The sequence below is a fragment of the Euleptes europaea genome, chromosome 14, assembly GCF_029931775.1.
Source record: "Euleptes europaea isolate rEulEur1 chromosome 14, rEulEur1.hap1, whole genome shotgun sequence".
NCBI classification, from domain to species: domain Eukaryota; kingdom Metazoa; phylum Chordata; class Lepidosauria; order Squamata; family Sphaerodactylidae; genus Euleptes; species Euleptes europaea.
In genome coordinates this window covers 28,964,090-28,985,687 of record NC_079325.1, presented here as the reverse complement: position 1 = coordinate 28,985,687, position 21,598 = coordinate 28,964,090, and the positions used below count along the sequence as shown (strand labels likewise).

Below are 21,598 nucleotides of genomic sequence, written 5' to 3'. Positions count from 1 at the left end.
CAGACTTAGAGAGGAAACTTTAGTTTTCGAGTGAAAGCTTTTCACTGGTCTAATCTTGTTGGGCATGCCTTCATTCTCTGTCTCAGGAGGAACTGCCCCAGCACAATGGGAGGACATTACCGGGACCACAAAACTAGTCTATGCCAACGAGTGTGCGAATTTCACCACCAACGTGTCTGCCAGGTGAGCTTAGGCACCTCCGGGATGCCTGACCTATTAGGTACTGTCCATTGTTCCCATCAGTGACTCGGCCATACCCAGCTGAAGGGCCAATAGGACACTATGACCTGCAGCAATACCAGCAGCAGGAAATACTGTACCAAGAGGGGTCAGGTGTCAAGGTTTCCATCCAGTAATGTCCATAGTTGATAGTAGAAGCCCTGTGCTCAGCTCGCTCTGGTAATGCTCTGTCCTGCCACCCCAGGTTCTGGCTGGCGGATTGCCCGCGCACAGCTGAAGCCGTCCACTTTGCTACCCTGCTGTACAAGGAGCTGGCAGCCGTGCCCTACATGGCCAAGTTTGTGGTGTTTGCCAAAATGAACGATGGGCGGGAGGGTCGCCTGCGCTGCTACTGCATGACCGATGACAAGGTGGACAAGACTCTCGAGCAGCACGAAAATTTCACGGAAGTAGCACGCAGCCGAGACATCGAGGTAGCTTTTGCCTGGGGCCTGCCTCTTTCTGCTTAAGTTGCCCTGTTCTTCTCTGTTTGCCACCCGTCCTCTTGGGCAACTCCAGTTTTTATAGCATCATCATTGCTTTTAGTGTGTATGTACATCTCCTTTGTCCTACTCTTATTATTTATCATTATTATTTAGAAGAGTTGTATCAATTATAACCTTTCAGCCCAATAAGGGCCACCAAGGCAGCTGACAACTGAAAACAGAGCAGAGTAAAGTCACGTCATAAAATGAGTTAAGAACCAGAATCTCCCAAGTTAAGATGTCAATTAAAAACACAGGGCAGGGAAGGAGATTACTGAGAGAATGCCGGACGAAACAAAGAAGTCTTCACCTGCTGGCAGAAGACTGTGGTAGAAAAAGACAGACCTAGGGAGGGAATTCCACGATCTTGGTGCCACAATCGAAAAGGCCCTCTTTCAGGTTGCCACCCACCTAACCTCAAAGGGTGGGTGCACCCAAAGCAGGGCCTCAGAAGATGAAGGTAGTGGTCAGATAGGTTCATATGGCAGTCCTTACGGTATGTTGGTCCCAAGCTGTATAGGGCTTTAAAGGTCAATACCAGAACCTTGAATTGGGCCCAGAAACAAATTGGGAGCCAGTGAAGGTGTGTCATATGGACTGGAGTAATATGGTTCCTGTGACCTGCTCCAGACCACATCCTGACATTCTGTATCAGTTGGAGTTTCTGAACACCTTTAAACGGCAGCCCCATGTAGAGCACACTGACTCTTGACTCTGGTCAAATGGGTTTTGTGGGATTTTGGATTGCATCAAAACCCTACAAAACCTGTTTAGCGGATTTGAAAGTAGAATAAATATACACACCATGGCAATTATGTATCTCTCATATGGGGGGCAGGAATGAAGGGGTGGAGAAGAAAGGTATTTTGCCAAGCAAAACAAAAGACCACTTTAAAACAGTAGAATCTTTGCACAAACTAATAATTGCCAGTTGCACTGAAACTCCTTTTGAGTGGGTTCACGCCATGTAATTTGTCCCATATAGATTTTTTGCTCCAAGATTTCAGTGATTCTCTGGCCTCTGTTTGAAATTGCCTGCAGCAGCATTGACGCTTTCTCCAAGAAAACTGAGTCCAGACATGTCAGTGAAAGTTACCCTTTGCTGGGCACCTGAACAGGTTTGGGAATTAATTTTTTCCACATGGCCTGCATCTGCCTAGAAGGAGTCTGGATTGGGAGTACTACCCTAATTGGATTCTACTTTTACTACTTTTATGGTGCTGCACTTACTACATTTTTAGTAGAGTTGTTTTGGAGGGGCAACAAAGTAAAGCGTAACGTTGTGTGATAAACACAGCAGAACAGCAATAATAATAGCAATTAACAGAAGCTGCCCAGAGTACTAAGCATTTAGCTGCTTCCACAGGTGGTAGAGGGGATGCCGCTTCACACGGAGCTCTCTGGGAACCTGGTGCCCATTAAGAAGGCCACTCAACAGCGCAGCTTCCTGTTCCAGTCATTTCGGGAGAACCGCCTCATCATCCCAGTCAAGGTGAGGATTTCAGAGCAGGGCTGCCGGCTGGCTCTGAGCCGCTGGTCCAGCAGCATCCTTAACCCCTCTGTGTCCTGGGGCTGCAGGTGCGGGATAGCAGCCGGGAAGCGAGTGGCTCACTGTCTTTCCTACGCAAGGCCATGAAGTACGAGGAGCTGCAGCACGTCCTCTGCCACTTGAACGTCACGATGCCACCCTGCTCCAAGGTGAGCAGCACCTGGGCCCATTCCCTTTCCCTCCTCTTTCCAGTTGCTCATTAGCACATCACTGGCTTCCCTTGGCACTCGGCAGCACAGATACCATGGACCGCCAGAAAAGACAAATCAGTGGGTTCTAGATCAAATCAAGCCTGAGCTCTCCCTAGAAGCTAAAATGATTAAACTGAGGCTGTCGTACTTTGGTCACATTGTGAGAAGGCGAGGCTCGCTGGAAAAGACAATAATGCTAGGGAAAGTTGAAGGCAGCAGGAAAGGAGGAAGACCTAACATGAGATGGATTGACTCTATAAGGGAAGCCACGGTCCTCAGTTTGCAAGAACTGAGCAAGGCTGTTAACGATGGGATGTTTTAGAGGTCATGAATTCATAGGGTTGCCATGAGTCAGAAGCAACTTGGTGGCACTTAACACACAGACACACACACACATATTTTAAACCCAATCATACCAGAAACACTACGTTTTAACTAACTTCTGTAAGTCTATCATGTTTCGGAATTGCTACTGCTGATTGTATCATTACAAATCTTCACTTGAGTTAGTTAATCTGATCAGTCGCCTTAGCACAGAGTAAAATGTATGCATTCCTGAGTTAATAAGCCACAAACACTCCAGAGCATTGCAACAAAATGATCAAAGAGAATGACTCAAGCAAGTGTGTCAAGCTGCATATTATGGAAGAAGGCAGAACACAATGTACCAAAGCCCACAACCCAAAAATGCTCAGGTTCCACACTCTGAGTTAGGCAACCTTCCCTGGAATGTTCTCAGACTGGAGACAGAGATGGGAGAGGTATCTCTGTTGGTTTTATTGGATGGGTGGCAGTGTCCATTCTGATTCTGGATGTCTGACTCAGGCTGTCTTCCTGCTCCTGGTTGATTAGAGACTCACCATTGACTTACCTTTTCATCAGAGTTCTGCCAGTGAGGAGCGGAGGAGAACGTTGACACCATTAGCCCTGCGTGAGCGATACAGCCTTCTCAGTGACACCACTCTGGGTAAGAGGCTCATGGGCCAGCAAGCAGGGTGGGGCATTGTGTGGCTCCCCCCACTTGCTGGGGACTGCATGCAGCATGTTTTTGGAGCATGTGTGATGCTGGAGACCCCTTTTAGATCCCAAGACTTGTAACTGAATGTCAAAAGTGCAGCTTTTGGGAGGGGAGGAAGATTTTGGATCACAGGAAGAAAAGGGTTGACCCTCCCCCCCCCCCAAAAAAACCCATGGTTTCTCCAACTGGAAGTCCCCTCCTTGGCTACTTTAAGCTCAAGGTGGAAGGAATACAACAGGTAACTGTAGGCAGGGTCGGCCTAACAAGTAGGCAGACCCAAGCAATTATCCAGGGCACCAGATGTTGAGAGGCACTCAAAAGGCAAGAGGTGCCTCCTGGAGGCTGAAGGGAAGTCATCATCTGCCTGCCATCCTTCCTTCCTGTTCACCCAGCCTGCCCAAGCGCCTGCAGTCTTCACTGCTGCTGCTTCTTGGCCATTACCCAATAGAATGGCTGGGAGAGCAGGCAGGGGCTGGAGCTGCCCTGCTGCTGGGATCAGTAGGGGGGTGGGGGAAGGAAGCAGCCATGGAACAAAATAATAAATTTGCCTAAGATGCAAAAAACAAACAAAAACACTAACACTTGGGATGGCCCTGCCTATAGGGTGCATGTTTCATTTCTCTACTGGGGGTCTTTAAGCAGTTTTGGAGGAAGGGACATTTCTGGTTTGAGAAAGATCAAAGGCAGTTAACCCTTTCCCACCCTTGGTGCTGCATCCCTGAACCGTACCCTACACTTGCTGATTTTGAAGCTGGATTATTGGGAATCGGAACATGTCATGTGTGATTTGGCCCTCGTGAGAAGGGAAGAGGAGAGTAGGTGTGTTTATTTAAACAGAAGACTCTTTGTCTCAAGCACTCCCCTGATTCTCTGAGTGGCTCCCTCCTCCCTGGTGAACCCAGGGCCAAGGTCAGCCCACTTTTCCTTCTCATGCCTTCCTATCATAGCCAAGGCCTGGTTGAAACAGACAGAAGGTCTGAGCTCCAAATTAAGCTCTGCTTGAGGGTTAGGGTTGCCAGCCCTTGGTTGGGAAATATTTGGAAATTTTGGGGGTGGTTTGGGGAGGGGAGGGACCTCAGCATGGTATAATGCCATAAAGTCCACCCTACAAAGCAGCCATCTTCTCCTGGGGAACTGATCTTGGTCATCAGGAGATCAATTGTAATAGTGGAAGATCTCCAGGAGCCGCCTGGAGGTTGGCAACCATATTGAGGGTGGAGCCGGGCAGTGAAGATGACTGAATGGGGTTGTGTTGCATGAAGGAAAGGCTTCCTTCTTGCCCTTGTCCTGGATGGAATCAGCAACCTTCAGCATCTTGAAAGTACCCTAAATACACAGACAACCTTCACGCCATGAAAGCCCCCAGCAGTGACCCGATGCCCAGTTTTGTATTTTGCCTTCGCCTGTGAGTCATTTGGAGTCTTTTGTGCCCTCCTCAGGCTCACTGAGCAGCACAGAGAAAGACAAGACTGACATGAAAATGGCCGTCATTGCAGAACACCTGGGCCTTAGTTGGGCAGGTGAGTGCCGCTCTGGTGGGGGAGGGGTTGGGCCTCTCTGAGACTTGGCAGGACAAGCCATATTGGACAGGATTACCCTGGCTTGACTATAGGAGCTGCTTTTTCAAGGTCTGGGCTGGGAAACTTGCTGGGGCTTTGCCTAGTAAAATACCCAAGGACTGTGTACGCTCAGACCCAAAAAGAGGCTTCAGGCGCACCAAGGGAGTAGCAACATGCACCTCAGCCTCTGTGATTGGAAGGCAGTAAGACGCTTCTGGATTGGTCAGGCCTAGCATAATGCCAAGGGGCCAACCCGTCTGCCTTTGCTTGTTTGGCTTGTTCAGCAGAACAGTCTTTTTGGCCTGCTGCTTGTTACATGGTTGAACTCTCATTGTTTGGTTTGGTTTTGATTTGTCTCATCTTCTATGAGCTGTTTTTTAGCTCATGCGCTGTTATATTTGCAAAACTGTTGCAGTTGTAGTTTGGTAGGCATGACATGGATACTTTTAAGGAAATGCATCTTGGCTATTGTGCTCCCCAGCCAGTTTCATCTTTCACATGCCTGGTCAAAAAATATATTAAAAAGTCTAGTGGTTGCTCAAAGGAGCAGTGTGTGCTCTGGTGAAATAGGTGAAGTGTTGTGTGCACAAGAAAGGGATGTGTCTGACTAACCCTCTGTTGCGTGTTCCTTGGCCTCCCCCTCAACTTTCTCCAGAGCTGGCCCGGGAACTGCAGTTTGGGGTCGATGACATCAACAGAATCCGCGTGGAGAACCCCAACTCCCTGCTTGAACAGAGCATGGCCCTACTGAACCTGTGGAGCAGCCGTGGTGGGCAGAATGCCAACAGTGAGTCATAAGGACAGCACCGACCGGGGACATGTGGGCTTGAATTATTTGGCCAGACAGATGCCACAAAGCCTTACCTCCGTAGGGACTTCTCCTTTGCCCGGAATGTCCCCATTTGACCCATAGCATTCTTTGGGAAGCAGCCAACAAAATGTTGCCTCCCTCCCACCCACCCTTAAGTGGAAGTTCCCTCACTGATGCCCTTTGCATCCCTTTCATGTGTTGCCCAAGAAGGTCGGACCAGAACCAATGGGTTGAAATTAAATCAAAAGAGTTTCCTTCTAGACATTAGGAAGAATTTAGCAATTCCTAAGCGCTTCTTCCTTGGAGGTTTTTAAGCAGAGGCTAGATGGCCATCTGTCAGCAATGTTGATTCTATGACGTTAGGCAGATGATGAGAGGGAGGGCATCTTGGCCATCTTCTGGGCATGGAGTAGGGGTCACTGGGTGTGTGTGGGGGAGGTAGGTGTAAATTTCCTGCGTTGTGCAGGGGGTTGGACTAGATGACCCTGGTGGTCCCTTCCAACTCTATGATTCTATGATTCTGTGGTAAATTGAGGTTCTTAATTTTTTTTCTTATACTTTATTTGTTTTTTTCCTAACTAATAAAAAAGGCTCTCAAAGAAACGTTCAGAAAAAGACATCAACGTTAGTTACTGTTACTCTCCTTTAGCGGCCTCAGGATGGAATAGCAGGCTGTTGAAGAGAGGCCCCATCTGCGTGTGTAGCTAACCTTGCCCCATGTCAGTCTCTACTGTGCTCTGATCCTTTCCCAGGGACTTTCTCAAGGCCTTTGTATGCACAGAGGATGCTTTTCTGCCCTTGCTTAATTCAAAATATGACGCCTCCTTTAAATAAAGAAAAACAGGTAGAAGATGACCACAGAGGCCAATCCGGCACCATGAAGTGGTGCCGAAGTTAGTAAGAGGCCAACCCCACTGCTGGTTGCTCCGATACCTTTAAATATGTCCCTATACCCTCCAGAAAGCAGGCAGTAGCATTTTGCACTACCGGATGCTGTCAAGGGCAGCCCACAGAGAACACATTCTGGTAGCCAATCCTAGAGGTCGTGCTTATATAACAATGCAAAATTCTGGTTCTTGCTGTGAATTCATTGTGTTCCTCCTTATTACTGATCAGGATTTCTGCTTTTACTCCGTGGCTCTTCTTCTCATGGACAACGTGTCCCCTTCCCCTTTCTGTTTTTGCAGTGGAGAACTTATACACAGCTCTGCGTAACATTGATCGCAGCGAGATAATCAACATGCTGGAAGGCTCCGTACGGCAGAGCCGCAGTCTGAAAGGTGACAAACGTTACCCGCATAGGGACTACTCCCTGTCACCTTCCCAGATGAATGGTGAGTCCCTGCCCAGACTTGCCAAGCTGTTTCAGTCGTGCCAGACCCTTGGCCAATCCACTGATCCTGAAGTTGCGTGCGCAGGCTAGGCCTGAGCAGGCTTTGTAAGCGTGGCTGCCCCTCTTTCTGGACCTCCGCTGCCTCTCTGGCCTGTTCTGTGATTCCTGAGATCCACTCAGCCACCAGCTACTGCCTGCTAACTTTCCCTGCTGGCAGCCCCTTCTTCTGCAAGTCTCAGCTAGAACTGTCCAGCTTGGTGGAATGGATGAAATGCACAAGGTTGTGGGATGCCATGGTGCGATCAGGTACTGCAGTGTGGTTTGGTAAGAAAGAAAAGTAAGGGTATGGTTGGAAGTGCAAGGGAAGTTGCCCTTAGGAATAGTTGGGTGCACAAGTCAATCCGAGCACTTAAATAGGATGGAGCAATAATGCAGTGGCTCTCACTCCACCAGAATGGTGCAAGAAGGGGACCGAAGGGTCTGCCCAAGGCTGGAGGTGAGAGAGTGCCTGTGTCGCTGTGGCTGAGTTGTTCCTCCTTTCCTTAGTATCAGAAGCATGCAAAGGAGCTGGTGCCTTTTTTAAAAGCCTGTCTCAGTCAGCCAAACGGCTGTCTGAGTTGTGCTTGTGACATGAATTGCTGGGAGAGTGAAAGCCTCATGTGTTCTTGCCACTGAACTCAGTGAAGGAGGTTTTTAAGCAGAGGCTAGATGGCCATCTGTCAGCAATGTTGATTCTATTACCTTAGGCAGTTCATGAGAGGGGGGCATCTTGGCCATCTTCTGGGCACTGGGGGCATATGGGGGAGGTAGTTTTGAGTTTCCTGCATTGGTCAGGGGGTTGGACTAGATGACCCTGGTGGTCCCTTCCAACTCTATGATTCTGCGATTCTAAGAAGAGCAGAGATAAAAGCAGGGCACAACCAAGAGGCCAAAGAAAGAAAAAGCGGGGAATGGAGAGAGGAGAGTGCAGAGAAGCAAGTGGGGAAAGCTGAGCTGGGAGTCGCAGAAAGGACTTATGGTGGTTCAGAGAGACGTGAAAGAGTGCCATAGTATGCAGAGAAGAAGGGGGGGTGTAACACGGTGTGGGCAGACAGAACAGTGAGTTGGGGAAGGGTAGAAAAGAGGAGGTAGTAGAGAAGTGGAGGAGCAAAGAGAAGTGTGAGTGGGGAGAGGAAAGGAGGTAACAGACAGGGGTGTGTCCTTCTATGTATTGATGGAGAGGAGAGAGCGAGTACATGGAGTGAATACAGAGAGGAAAAGGGAGGTCAGAAAACAGTGGATTACAAGGAATGTGCTGAGTGGTAGCAAAAATGTTTCCCCCTCTGTGGTTAACTAAGCAATGCATCCCTCTTGAGTTGTTTGGAGCTGTGCTCTTTTGCCTTGAAAAGCATGACTGGGAACTCTTCAGGACAGGAATGTGAGTTTGAGTGTTGAGAGGGGCCGTCTGTGCAGATGGCGGACATTGAGAGGGGCCTGGTGGGGGCAGAGCTTGAGTGGAGATGGAGGCAGGCGCCGGGCACAGGGGCAGAAGGTGGCCTCGTGGCCAGGTGTAGATTCAGAGAGAGATGCATGCGGTACGAGAGACTTCTGTGTGGAGTAGTGGACGCTGGTGCAGCCAGGCAATGCTGCGGTCTGGAGTGGTGTACACGGTGTCCCAAATGCACACTGGCTCTTTCTCTCCTTCCCTCCCCCCCCCTCCCAGTATGGTCTGCGCTCTTCCACGTGCTGTCTAGCCATGGGGCATCGCAAGCTCCTCCAGGGTTGGCTGGCCAGTAGGTGCCTGTCACCTTTGTCTTCTGGCCTCATCCTGACCTCTCTCTCTCCTCCTCCTCCTCTTTCTCCTCCACTGCCTGTCTCCACTGTCTCTGTCTCTTGTCTGAGCTGAGCCGTCTGAGCGCTTTTGCCTTGCTGTTGAACGCATGATGTGCCCGACCTGACCTGGCATGCCTTTCTGTGCAGACACAGCTGTCTGTCTCCACTTTGCCCTTTGCTGCTACTCCTTTCCTGGCATTCTTTCCCTGCCCTCCCCAAGCTTCTCTGATGAAACAGGAAGGGCTGCTCCCCGAGCCTGCTAACCCCCCATCCTACCTGGACTGATTGGCTCCCAGAAGGGACCACCCCCCAATGCCCCTCCCCTGCACCGCTGAGTAGGCAAAGTCCTGCAGGCACCAAGCGAGTTCTGCTAAAGTCTGCATGGAGCAGAGGTGGCCCTAACTCTCACTGCATCCGTATGGGGGGTGGGGTTGCCCTCTGGCCCTTTGACTGTTTTGTTTATTCAGTGTCATCAGTGTACTCAGAGGGGTTCTACAGAGCTTCAGAAACAAGACAGGTCTCTGCCCCAAGGAGCTTACAGTTCCGATCTCTGCCCCCAGGAGCTTACAGTCCCGATCTTCAGACAGTGAGGACAACAAAGGGAAAGGTGAGACCAGCATAGCAAAGGATGGATGCAAGCAAAGGCAGCTATTACATCTGCTTGGGAACTGTACAGATGTAGAGGGGAGAGGAAATCTCTTTTCCGGGGAGCCTTTGGGCTTCGCATCCCTATCCCCATCTGTAACCGAGCCTGGGATGGGGGGGTGTAAGTGCATCCACTCACATCCCTCCTTTGCTATCCTTGTCTCTCCCTCCCCTCCCCAGAGCTCAGCCCTTTGGCAGGAGGGCAGGCAGGGATTGTGCTACATACAGGTGTCCTACCGTTCCAGGCTTTCTGCCAGCTGTGACCCAGGTGCCCTTGGCAGCCACAGTGTGCCTTGTTTGTATTTTCCAAATAGCAGGGAGTTGCCAGTGGGAGCCCTTTTGGGTGCAACAGAGGATGATTTCGGTCACAGGAAGTGCCAGAGAGCCCTTCTGCTGCATTTGTTGCCAAGGTCAAGACCCCCTTTGGGGGAGTGGCAATCGATTGCAGGCTTCTTGGGCAATCGGTGTGGAAAATCCCAAGGCCAGAACCACCACCAGAGCGACCAGCCAGGAGTTGCTTTTTGTTTTAGGGGCAAGTGCAGCGCAGGAGTGGGCTGGCACCTCCCAGTACTCATTGGGAAGGCAGAGTGCAGCAAAGAGTTGCATCATGCTCAAAACTAGCTCAGCTCCAGCTTAGCAATGGAATGGACGGGGAAGGGATTGGGGGCCCCGTCCAGGCAGGGGAGCAAGGCGCTTTGGTATTTACACACAGTGTCTCATTTCTGATCAAAGAAGTACGGGGTGGGGGGGCGCGCTCAAGCCACTGATTTCTCAGGTCGCCAACCCCCTGGAGGAAAAAAATGTCCTCTTCCTTTAGTAGAAGCATACGGGGATGTTATTTACCAGGCAACGATGTTTACCTGATGCCATGAAAAGTTTCATCTGCCCATTTAAAGGGGCAAGATGTTTTTCTCCAGGCCTCTTGGCAACCCTGCAGAAGAATGTTTGGGGTTAGAAAAAAATGATAAATAAAACGAAGAAGACCCCTGCAAGGGCCAAAAATGATGCCACATGGAGGACCTGTGACTGGACTGCCAGATGTTTTGGTTTTGATTTCGAAGCAGCTGCTAGGGGGCAGTAAATGTGCTCCCCCCACAAACATTGTTCTCTCCAAGCTGCTATTCCCCCACCCACCCAGTGGAGCTAACAGAATCTTATGATCAGGAAAGTGTTCAGGGGAGGAAGACGAACCACCCCTCCTCCTGCCCCTGCTGCTCTAGCCAAATTTGCAGCTCTCAGCAGCTGCTTTTAAATCAAAATCAAAACATGAAGATCTAGTTGTGGATATGCTGTCTCACGTCTGTTTGTTTTCTGCCTGGAGAGCTGTTTGTCAAGATCCCTGGTTTTGGTTTCTCACTAGGGAGAGAAATTCCCTCTGCAGATGCCCAGAGGCATATTTTCTTTATTATTACTTCATGTGACTGAAGGCTACGTTGGGTTTTTTTAAAAGAGGATGGCAGTCGTTTTTGAGAAAACTGAAAGTTGTTTGAGGGAAGCTATCGCTCCTCTGACATCTTTAAGGATTTAAGAGGAGCCTTGCTGACTATGGCCAGAAGTACTTCTAGTCCAGCATCCTGATTCCCCACAATGACCACACAGGTGCCTTTGCAAAATCCCTACTCAGATCACACAGGTTTTTGAAACAATGAAAAAAGAAACCCTTGCAAAACCTAATTTCCAAAGGCAAAAGCATGATGAGTGCACACCCTCTAAACAGTAGTCCTTCTCTGAAGCCCCCCTGAACTCCCTAAATAAAACCCATTTTCTGCCTCCACTCTGTGAGGATCAGTAGGGGAAGGGGAAAAATTCTTGGAGACAGTGGTGGATTCAGAAGGGAGGTGAGAGCTGCAGAGACCATGTCTTGACCATTCTGTAGGAGAGAAATGTAAATGGGGGTGGGGGGTGGGGAGAAAGCTTCTATGAAACAAATAGTCTGGATAATCCTGAAGTCTTTAATATCAAAAAGAAAAGTCAGATATGTAGCCATCCAATACATTTCACACTCAAAACGTCATTCTTTGGAGCTTATTAGAGAATTCAAATAATCTACAGAAATTTTCTTTCTATAATGATGATTACGATAATTATAATAATAATATTGTTGGCCTTGAGTAATTTGGATAGAAAGGCAATAAATATATTTCACAAATAATAGTTTTAAAACATGTCAGGGGCTGCTACGTGAAAGACTTTTAAAGATTATTGATATCAAAGACTTGAAGGGAGTTTTCATACGCAAGGCTTAAAGCTTTTGGGAAGTATTTATTTTTGCCAAGGTTCATTCTGTAATGCAAATGTAAAACCTTCCTTGGCCAGAGTGCTCATTTGTATTACAAATGCCTCTCCTCCACTGCTGGTTCCAAATTAACGACAACCGGGCATTCACATAATAGCGCACACAAGGGAGGGAGGTGCAAAGTTGATTTGAGCCTTCCGTATGAAAACACTAGACGTCGTGGAGTTTGTTTCATTGTTAGGTTTTATTTTACTTTTCCCTCTTCCCCCCAGGCACTTCCCTTCTGGCCCCCTGCAAAGCCCATGTTGGTGGAATGATTTTGGAAGCAGGTTTACCATAAAGAGCTAGGAACTAGAGAGTCATACATCCCACACTTCTGGTTCCCACTTGAAAGCAGCCATTTAAGTTTTAGCCCGGCAGGGTCATGACACAGAATAGAGGGTGCCTTTATGTGCCCTGACCTCTCCTTGGGGCAAACTCTGTTGGCCTAGCTTTGTCCCCCACCCCCACAATGGCTGTATTCATTTGGAACCCGGAACCGGGGCCTCTCGGTTCACAAATTTGTGGGTCCCCCCTCCCCTGAGGGCCGGGCCTGCGCGTGCTGCCCTCAGTCCAGCGTGTCAGTCTGTCGCCCTCTGTCTGCCCATGCAGGTTACGCTTCGCTGCAGGACGAGCTGCTCTCCCCCGCCTCCCTGCATTACGCACTGCCCTCCCCGCTGCGTGCCGACCAGTACTGGAGTGAGGTGGCCATCATGGATGCCATCCCCATGGCCGCCACCGAGCAGGACGCCCTCATGGAGATGTCCGACATGCAGGTGTGGTCCTCGGGGCTCACGCCCTCGCTGGTGACTGCCGAAGACTCCTCCCTGGAGTGCAGCAAGGCCGAGGACTCGGACGCCACGAGCGAAGGCCGGTTTCCGGGGCAGCTCCTGGAGGATGCGCATGGCCCCGACCCGCTGGGCTCCATGGACCTGGTTGAGGACGACACAGTGGATTCAGACGCCATGAATGGCCTGATGGACACACTAGAGCAGGAGGAAGGTCAGAGGTCAGAGGGGAGGAGGCCAGATGGTGAGCACCAGGCGGGGCCGCTGGGGGGGCCAGGTTCCCACGGTGAAGTCTCTCTCATTTCAGGCCAGCAGAGGGTGCAGGCCCGCATCACGGATTCGCCCACAGTCAGTCGTGTCATAGACAAGGGCAAAGACAGGTAATGAATCACCCTACCTGCAGAGCCAGGAGGGGGAGGGGGGGGAGGCTCAGTAGGGTCGCCAGGTCCCTCTTCGCCACCAGCGGGAGGTTTTTGGGGTGGAGCCTGAGGAAGGCAGGGTTTGGTGAGGGGAGGGACTTCAATGCCATAGAGTCCAATGGCCAAAGTGGCCATTTTCTCCAGGTGAACTGATCTCTGTTGGCTGGAGATCTGTTGTAATAGCAGGAGATCTCCAGCTAGTACCTGGAGGTTGGCAACCCTAAGCCTCAGACTAGCAGGAAGAGGAACGGGACATGGGTGGAGGGATAAGGCCCAGTCTGAGCACACAAATAGTGCCCCAAATCAGCATCAAAGGCAGAGTGCAGTGTGGCACAAACAGACATTACGTGGTTTGCGGGTCTGACCCGTGGACGCCGCTGCCATTTTATAGACAAACTCGGGCCGCTTAAAAACACTTGAAAAGGCATTGGGGGGGGGGGGACAAGAGCACTTGCTCCCGCTGTGCTCTCGCTGTATTTTCAAATGGCCGAGGTTCAGCTATGAAATAGTAGCGGCATTCACAGGTCTGACCCGTGGACACTGGAATATCTAGTCGTGCCCTGGTTGGATCTCCTGAGTGTGGGAGTTGTGCAGCTAGGTCACCAACACAGAAAACTCCCAGTTCAATCCAAAAGTGGCAGCTCGAAGGACAAGGTTTCCCCAGAATTTCTAAAGGTAGAGCTAGACATTTTGAGCAAACATGGGGTACCAATGTACCAATACTGTACCCACCTCATGAGGGGAAGAATTTGCAAGGATTTAATCCCTTCCGATTCTTTCCTGAACGTGCAAAATTGAAAAAAATATGCGGGGCAATTCAGCCTGGAACGCGCTGCTAATTACCATGCAAAAATGGCCACAGAGTGAGGAGCACCACAGCACTAGATAGTACAGTCAGTGCAGTCGGCTCTGTGTAGAGAACTCTCACATCAACCACTCCCAAGATACACTTCCAAGGAACCATTGAGAGGAACCTTTTGGCAGTTTATATGATACAAGATTGACATAAGTTTGCAAGGCCAATGTTACGTGGGAGTTGCTGCTTTTGACCATAAGAAGGTTTTTGCCATCTTTACCCCATGTAGGACAGACTGAAGGGGTTGATGGGGCTTCTAGCTTTTTAAAAAAGTGTTCTTTTGTTCGGCTGCATTGCATGAGGAAGGCATAAGCTGTGAGCCTCTCTTTCCGTCCTCGGTAAGCAGGCTCAGCGACTGGACCGTGGAGAGCACCTTCATCTCCAGCCTGTCGGATCTGCCCAAGGTAGTGCCAAGCCCGCCACTGCTGCGGCAAGCGGTGCCGTACAGAATGCGGGGCCGGGAGCGGGAGAGGCCGGAGCACATGCGGATCGACTCGTCGGAAGAGAGGGAGAGCACCCCGCCGCACAGGGATTGGGGGCTCCAGCCTGGGAGACGGCAGGGCTTAGCCAAGTGGCTGGATGAAGCCGACAGCAGCTTCTTTGGGCAAATGCAGGTAGGAGAGCGCAGAGCTGCTGGATAGCCCTGTTTCCTCCCACAATGACACAGGTACAAAAAAGGGCTGTGTTGTTTTGCAGGCGCACCATTAAGAGTACTGGGCTACGGGCACATGCAGAGCAGTGTTACGCTGGGATTCTGGCCATGTGCAGAAAAAATGTAGGAGGTGATATCGACTGGGCATATCATTCAACTTCCTGAGAAACTCTGTGTTCATTTTTTAAAGGAGAGCAAGTATTTAGCCTTTATGGATAGAATCATAGAATCATGGAGTTGGAAGGGACCACCAGGGTCATCTAGTCCAACCCCCTGCACAATGCAAGAAATTCACAACTACCTCCTCCCCCCACACCCCCAGTGACCCCTCCTCAAACGAGAAGGTCTATTTGGGACATCTTTGTGGGCAATCCAGTTAATAGTGATTACTTCCCATTAATTGCTGTTCTAGAATGTAGATTTCCCATTCCTTTACAACCCTCCCTTCAGTTCTGAGCTCTGCTTCCTTCCAGTTAGAATCATAGAGTTGGAAGGGAGCACCAGGGACATCTAGTCCAGCCCCCTGCACAATGCAGGAAATTCACAACTGCCTCCCCCCCCTTGACCCCTACTCCATGCCCAGAAGATCACCAAGGTGCCCTTCCTCTCATGATCTGCCTAAGGTCACAGAATCAGCATTGCTGACAGATGGCCATCTAATCCCTTCTTGAAAACCTCCAGGGAAGGAGCGCTTACCACCTCCTGAGGAAGCCTGTTCCACTGAAGAACTGCTCTAACTGTTAGAAAATTCTTCCTAATGTCTAGACGGAAACTCTTTTGATTTAATTTGATGTGAAAAAACGCTTAAAAGAGTGTGGGATGTCTCTGTAGTGTCTAGTGCCTCAACGTACCCTTTAAACGAAATTGACATATTGATAAATCAGCCATATGGGGGCTGTACTGATGCCTGTAATTAGACAATTCAAGTGGAATAGCGGAATCAGTGCAGGAGGCTCAACAGTTCAGTGAGTTTGCCATGTAAGATTTGGGAATCCAGTTTAGGTCAGCACCATTTTATTTCCGTCTGCTCTCCAGGGCCACCTTTTTCCCTAGCTGTACCACCAGAGGGCTTTTTGTGGGCTTTAAAAAAATCTGCAGTTTCACTATAGCAGTGTTTCCCAACCTGTGGGTCAGGACCCAAAAGTGGTTCGCGAAGCCTCTGGAAGTGGGTCACAGTCCAGCCCTCTCTAATGGCTGCCCCTGGCCTTTCCATTGTTCTCTTTTGTTTCTTGGAAACTGGAATCCAAGATCTGACCCTGGAAACAGTATTTTTCACGTCATACGTTAGTTGGTATTTTTCCTTCACTGCCTGTACATGTTGCTCAAGTAAAACATGTCCCCATGGTTACTAGAGTGAGTTTCTTAGAATCTTAGGAGGGATTAGAGGGAGTAATGAAGACGGAGAGGGTGGTCAAAGGCTGGAATGTAACCTCCACGTGCAAAGGCTGCGTATGTCTGAATACCGCTTGCTTGGGGTTCATAGTGCACCCTTTGTGCGATGTTTGTTGGTTTCTCAAACACACCTAGTTAGCTGTTGTATAAAATGGAACGCTGAACAAGATGGGTGCCAAGGTCATAATTTGCCTCTGTGTGTGTGTGTGTTAAGTGCCGTCAAGTCGCTTCCTACTCATGGCGACCCTATGAATCAGTGTCCTCCAAAATGTCCTATCTATGACAGCCTTGCTCAGATCTTGCAAACTGAGGGCTGTGGCTTCCTTTATTGAGTCAGTCCATCTCTTGTTGGGTCTTCCTCTTTTCCTGCTGCCCTCAACTTTTCCTAGCATGACTGTCTTTTCTAGTGATGCTTGCCTTCTCATAATGCCTTCTCATAGTTTGCCTAAGACACCCAAAAACCTTGGGCCAGCTCTGGATGGGTCACCATATCAAGTAAATTTGGACTTGTGTGTCAGCATACCAAAAAGGTTGGGAACGAATGTACTACAGCACAATGCCATTATAACAGTCTGTTGGCACAATCTATTCGTGCTTCTGAATTCCCAGCTTAAAAAAAAATAAGGTCACTTAACAGCATGTTCTTGCCCAGGTTTGGATGCTATTGGGAAGCAGGTTCCCCACCCCACTTCCCTGCAGTATCATTGTACTTTTATGCACTTCCCAGGGATCCCCCCGTCTTTCCTGCAATCTTTCCCAATTCTACTTTGCTGCAATATTTTGGGAAAGATCACAGCAAAGCCTGGGTGACAACCCTGTGTACAGAAAAGACTGGATCTTCCCAGTCTTGCACCCATCAGCACTGTTCTCCCTGGCCATCGATCTTCAGGGTCTCAAGTAGAGGTGTTTCATATCGCCTACTGTCTGGTCCTTTTTTTTTTTTACTGGAGAATCTGGGCACTAACCTGGGACTTAGCAGATGCTCTACCACTGAGCCACAGCCCCTCCCCAAAGGGAGTCAGCTACAAGTCAGGATCTCCTGAGAGGGGTTAAAAAAAAAAAAAGCTAATAGCAGTTACAGAAAAGGGGAATTCAGACTAGGGTTACAAGAGAAGGGAATGGCTGTTAAACTCCTTCCCCCCCTATTTGCCAATGTAAGTTCTTCCAAGGAAATTTCTGTTTGCCATGGAGGGGTGGGGCACCAGCATCAGGTGGGTAGATACAAGCTTTCCCTAGTAGGGAAACTATCAGCTCAGTGGGTAGCTGGGGTGGAGGTTGCATTGGAAAAATGGGCGGAGGGAAACAATAAAATATCCATCCTGTGGTCCCGATCTGGGTTCTCCCTGCTTGGCAGCTGCTGTTATCTTGAACCCAACACACACAACCAGGGAGAACCTAATCATGAATCCCCTGCACCATGTGTACAGACATATTGATAAGAGAGCCGGTGTGGTGTTTAAGAGCAGTGGTTTGGAGTGGTAGAGTCGGATCTGGAGAACCGGGTTTGATTCCCCGCTCCTCCACATGAGCTGCCGAGGCTAATCTGGTGAAGTGGATGTGTTTCCCCACTCCTACACACGAAGCCAGCTGGGTGAACTTGGGCTAGTCACACTCTCTCCGCCTACCTCACAGGGTGTCTGTTGTGGGGAGGGGAAGGGAAGGTGATTGTAAGCCGGTTTGACTCTTCCTTAAGTGGTAGAGAAAGTTGGCATATAAAAACCAACTCTTCTTCTACTTCGGCCTTCGGTGTTCTTTACAAAAAACCCTGGGAGGTAGGAAAATGCTATTGCGCAAGGGGGGAGGGGCGGTGATGAGCTGAGGCTGCAGAAGGGCAAGAGTTCAGCAGGTCAGGCTGCTCTGCGCCCACCAAGGCAGTTGCAAGTCGAATGGCACTCTCCTTGGCATCCAGGTCTTGCTGAGTCCTTGTCTGGAGGGGAGGGGCGGACCTGCCGGAGTCTGTCCTGTGCAGCCTCTGTGCTCTCTATTTATATCCCGCCTGGCTAAGCCTCTTCACTTGCTTCCTAATTGGGTAGCGCCTGGTTCTCCCCTAGAGTCAGGCATGGAGGGACCAGAAATAGAGCTGCCTGGGATGCCAGAGGGCAGTGGGTAGCCGTGCTGGACTTAGGCAAACGAGCCTTCAGTTCACGGCTCAGGCAGGGCTAGGCAAGGGAAAGCGGCTTGCCGGTCAGAGCCATGAGTTGTCAGGAGGTCTAGATGAGGTCCCAGGCCTTTGTAGGCCTTCCTCCACCCCTTCCAGAGTCACAGCCCGTTCTCTCAGGGCATGAGGGGTTTTGCCAGGGTCAAAGTGAACTCTCAGTGACTTTGACAAGGCCCTGCTGCTGATCCCTCCTAACTGGAGGGGGTAGGGGGCAGGGAGATTGGCTGAGCGCCTCCAAGCAGCTGGTCCTGGGCCCGGCTAAAATTACAGCAGCCTGTCTCGTCCTCTCACTCCCCAGTTCCCAGTCAGGAAACCGTTCCTGTCACCAGCCCCGGGCAGTTCCCCTCTGCGATGAGGGGAGGCAGGTTGTAGGCTGCGGTTGGGTTGGGTGGGGACGGCCAGAACTCCTTTGCCTCCCGGGATCATGTGGGGCTTCCTGACCCAGCTGGTCATCAGCTTGGTGCTGCTGGGCTTCTTCTTGGTCAGCTGCCAGAACCTTCTGCATATCGCCCACGGCTCTGTCCGTTTCGTGCTGAAGCACATCCACCAGGAGTTGGACAAGGAGCTGGGCGAGAGCGAGGGTCTCAGCGACGATGAGGAGGCCGTCTCCACCCGAGTGGTGCGTCGGCGGGTCATCGTCCAGGTACCCAGCAGCTCCAGAGGACACGGCCATATAAAGACCCTCCGGGGATTAGCGGCGAGGCTGTCCGGTGGAGGCCCCTTCCTCAAGGAGACCATGAGAGGCTTAGCTGGCAGTAGGGGGTGGGAAGGGCTATCATGGCCCTTGTAGAGAAGCAAGAGCTGGCTTTGTCCAAAGAGCTCAGGATACTGTATTGGAAGTCCGGATAATGCAGAATTATGGGGTGGTGGGGATGTCAGCGTTGTGGGCTTCTTGACCCCCAAGTCTGTGGGCTCCCCAGTCATTGCTGACTGCCTTCTTGTTCCTTCAGGGCAACGAGGTGCTGGATATTCCAGGGGAACAAGTGACTGAGGAACAATTCACTGACGAACAAGGCAACATCGTCACAAAGAAGGTGAGTTATTTGCAGGGGTGGTCTTTAAAGCCTGGCACAGCCGGCCCTTTGCTGGGGGGGGGGGGTTTGCCATTGAAAATCCTTTCCTTTTGGTGATGAGTTGCCTGCAGATCTGCTCTTCTTTCCCCCAGAATCTTTTTGCTTGTGTGCATTTTCATCTACCTGTGAAATAGTTATTGTGGCTTTGCTGTTCCTCACAGCTGCTCAAGAGTAGTGTGCCTGAATTTGTCCATATTACCTTGATAACAAGGTCAGACTGATATATAGTGACCCCTTATGGTGGATTGGGTATTTGAACCCAGGTTTTCCCAGGGGGAGTCTAGCACTGTATCCCACGACACCATACTGAACGTCTCTTTTGTGGTGAGGAAGCAGTGTCTCCCAGGACAAATAACTGAGTGACCTTGTGTTGTTCTGGCTTTTTAATGTATGTAGGGGGTGTGGATTTTGCTCTGTAAGACATATTGAAGCTCGCTACAGTTTGTGCTCTCTCTCACACACACATGCACACGGATACAATTTTATCTCACTTTTCCTCCAAGAAGATAAGAGTTTCCTCCAAGAACCCATAGTTCTGCCTACCTTTTATCCTCACAGCAACCTAGTCAGCCAGCATGGTGTAGTGGTTAAGAGCGGTGGTTCGGAGCGGTGAACTCTGATCTGGAGAACTGGGTTTGATTCCCCACTCCTCCACGTGAGTGATGGAGGCTAATCTGGTGAAGAACTGGATTTGTTTCCCCACTCCTGCACACGAAGCCAGCTGGATTACCCTGGGCGAGTTATTAAGAGCTCTCTCAGCCCCACCTGCCTCACAGGGTGTAAGTTGTGGGGAAGGGAAGGTGATTATAAGCTGGTTTGAGTCTCCCTTAAGTGGTAGAGAAAGTCGGCATATAAAAACCAGCTCTTCTTCTGAAGTAGGTTAGGGTGCCTGCTCAAGGTTATGCTTCATAACTGAGCTTGGATTTGAACCAGATCTCCCCAATCCTATCCAACATTCTTACCATTATACGAAACTGACCCTCTGGAATTATTCTCCATCCAAGCACCTTTTGATGTTAGCTGTATAGGTAAAGATTAGGGGGACTCGTGGAGTGGGATAAATGGTTCTACATTTTATGGAGGAGAAGGTTGGTTGTATTGAACAGTGTTCGGTTGACCCCTGTGCTGTGACTCTATAACCACCCGCCATGGCTGCACATTGGTACAATTCAGCTAAATAGTTTATCTTGGTGAGAGGGAGGGGGACCTGAGCCTCGGTTGTTAGAAGAAACGTATATGATGGGGCACTGGGATGATTTGGGGACCAGGCTGTTGTACAGTGCCAATCATCCCTAAAGGCTTATACAGAACCTCTCAGGTGTTTGCACCCCCCTTCTGGCCTGACTCAGACAGGGGTGGTCTTAATGGTTCTGGGGCCCTGGGCAAAAGTCCAGGATGAGGCCTTAGATTCACTGCCACCCACACTGGGGCCAAGGAAGGGGTGGCCTTTACCCTGTGTGAGGTGGGCAGGAACCATCACTGTTGCCAGAAGCTGGCAGCCCAAGCCCCAGATGGGGCAGGTGGGAATGATGGCAGGAGCCTGTTCTTTTTCGAACTCCTTCCAGGGGGGTGGTAGGCCATGGGTGGCCGCCTCCCAAGCATGAGGCCCAGGGCAGCTGCCGCTGTTGTACTTTGGCTAAGACCGGCCCTGGACCCAGATATGCCTGTCTTCCGCTCTGACGCTCTTAATGGTGTCCAGAATCCCTTGTGCAGCTGTCATGGGGAGAGCAGCCTCTATCCTGGCTCAAATTCTGTGGTCAGCTAAACTGGACTTTTGGATGAGCTGCGGGAATTGGCAAGAGGGCGATAAAGAGAAGAGAGGGTAAGTTGTCTCTGTACTGTGTCAGAGGAGGAATACAAAGCTCGCAGAGTTGTGTCTGGATTAGGAGCAGGGACAACGCCAAGGGGGCTAGGAGAGGAGGCAAATATGACCCTGGAATTGTTTTTAAAAGACAAAGAGGAAAAGACTTCAGTCAAGCTTATAAGGATTACTTGATGGGGTCCTCTGACGCCTTGGTAACAGGCTAGCAGCTGTATAGAGGTGTGAATGCTTATACTGAGGCAAGATCCACCCCTAGAGATTTGGGGCAGGAGGAGAGGTTGAATGCTGTCCTCGGTGATCCATTGCTAGGGCACATATGGAAAGAGTCTCAAGTTCTTAGCTGTGAGGAGGTATTCCAGCGCCAGATCTGAATGGGCGGGGGAGAGGAGGATTGGGAGACAGTGTGCAGGCCTTAATGATATGACGCCGATGATGATGATGATGATGATGATGATGCAAAAGGTGCTGCTCTCGAGGAACTTACAGTCAGAATTGCAGAGCTGGTATAAAATTGTGGCTCAGAGACTGAGCTGTTATCTAG

General features: G+C 50.2%; 1 protein-coding gene across 5 annotated transcripts in view; it reads left to right on the top strand.

Annotated features, from left to right (window-relative positions):
• The window catches only part of ANK1 (ankyrin 1), a 188,879-nt gene that overhangs the window by 159,740 nt on the left and 7,541 nt on the right, over positions 1 to 21,598 (top strand). For 4 of the 5 annotated variants that reach the window (XM_056860791.1, XM_056860790.1, XM_056860793.1 and 1 more), the window contains 12 exons: positions 87 to 183; positions 425 to 653; positions 2,071 to 2,196; positions 2,283 to 2,402; positions 3,327 to 3,411; positions 4,902 to 4,982; positions 5,677 to 5,808; positions 7,020 to 7,166; positions 12,510 to 12,899; positions 12,993 to 13,065; positions 14,307 to 14,574; positions 19,113 to 19,196. In XM_056860791.1, the coding sequence (XP_056716769.1) occupies positions 87 to 183; positions 425 to 653; positions 2,071 to 2,196; positions 2,283 to 2,402; positions 3,327 to 3,411; positions 4,902 to 4,982; positions 5,677 to 5,808; positions 7,020 to 7,166; positions 12,510 to 12,899; positions 12,993 to 13,065; positions 14,307 to 14,574; positions 19,113 to 19,196 (1,832 nt within the window). Of the gene's footprint in view, positions 1 to 86; positions 184 to 424; positions 654 to 2,070; positions 2,197 to 2,282; positions 2,403 to 3,326; positions 3,412 to 4,901; positions 4,983 to 5,676; positions 5,809 to 7,019; positions 7,167 to 12,509; positions 12,900 to 12,992; positions 13,066 to 14,306; positions 14,575 to 18,583; positions 18,806 to 19,112; positions 19,197 to 21,598 lie in introns of those variants that run through there. The other variant, XM_056860794.1, reaches the window with a different exon arrangement.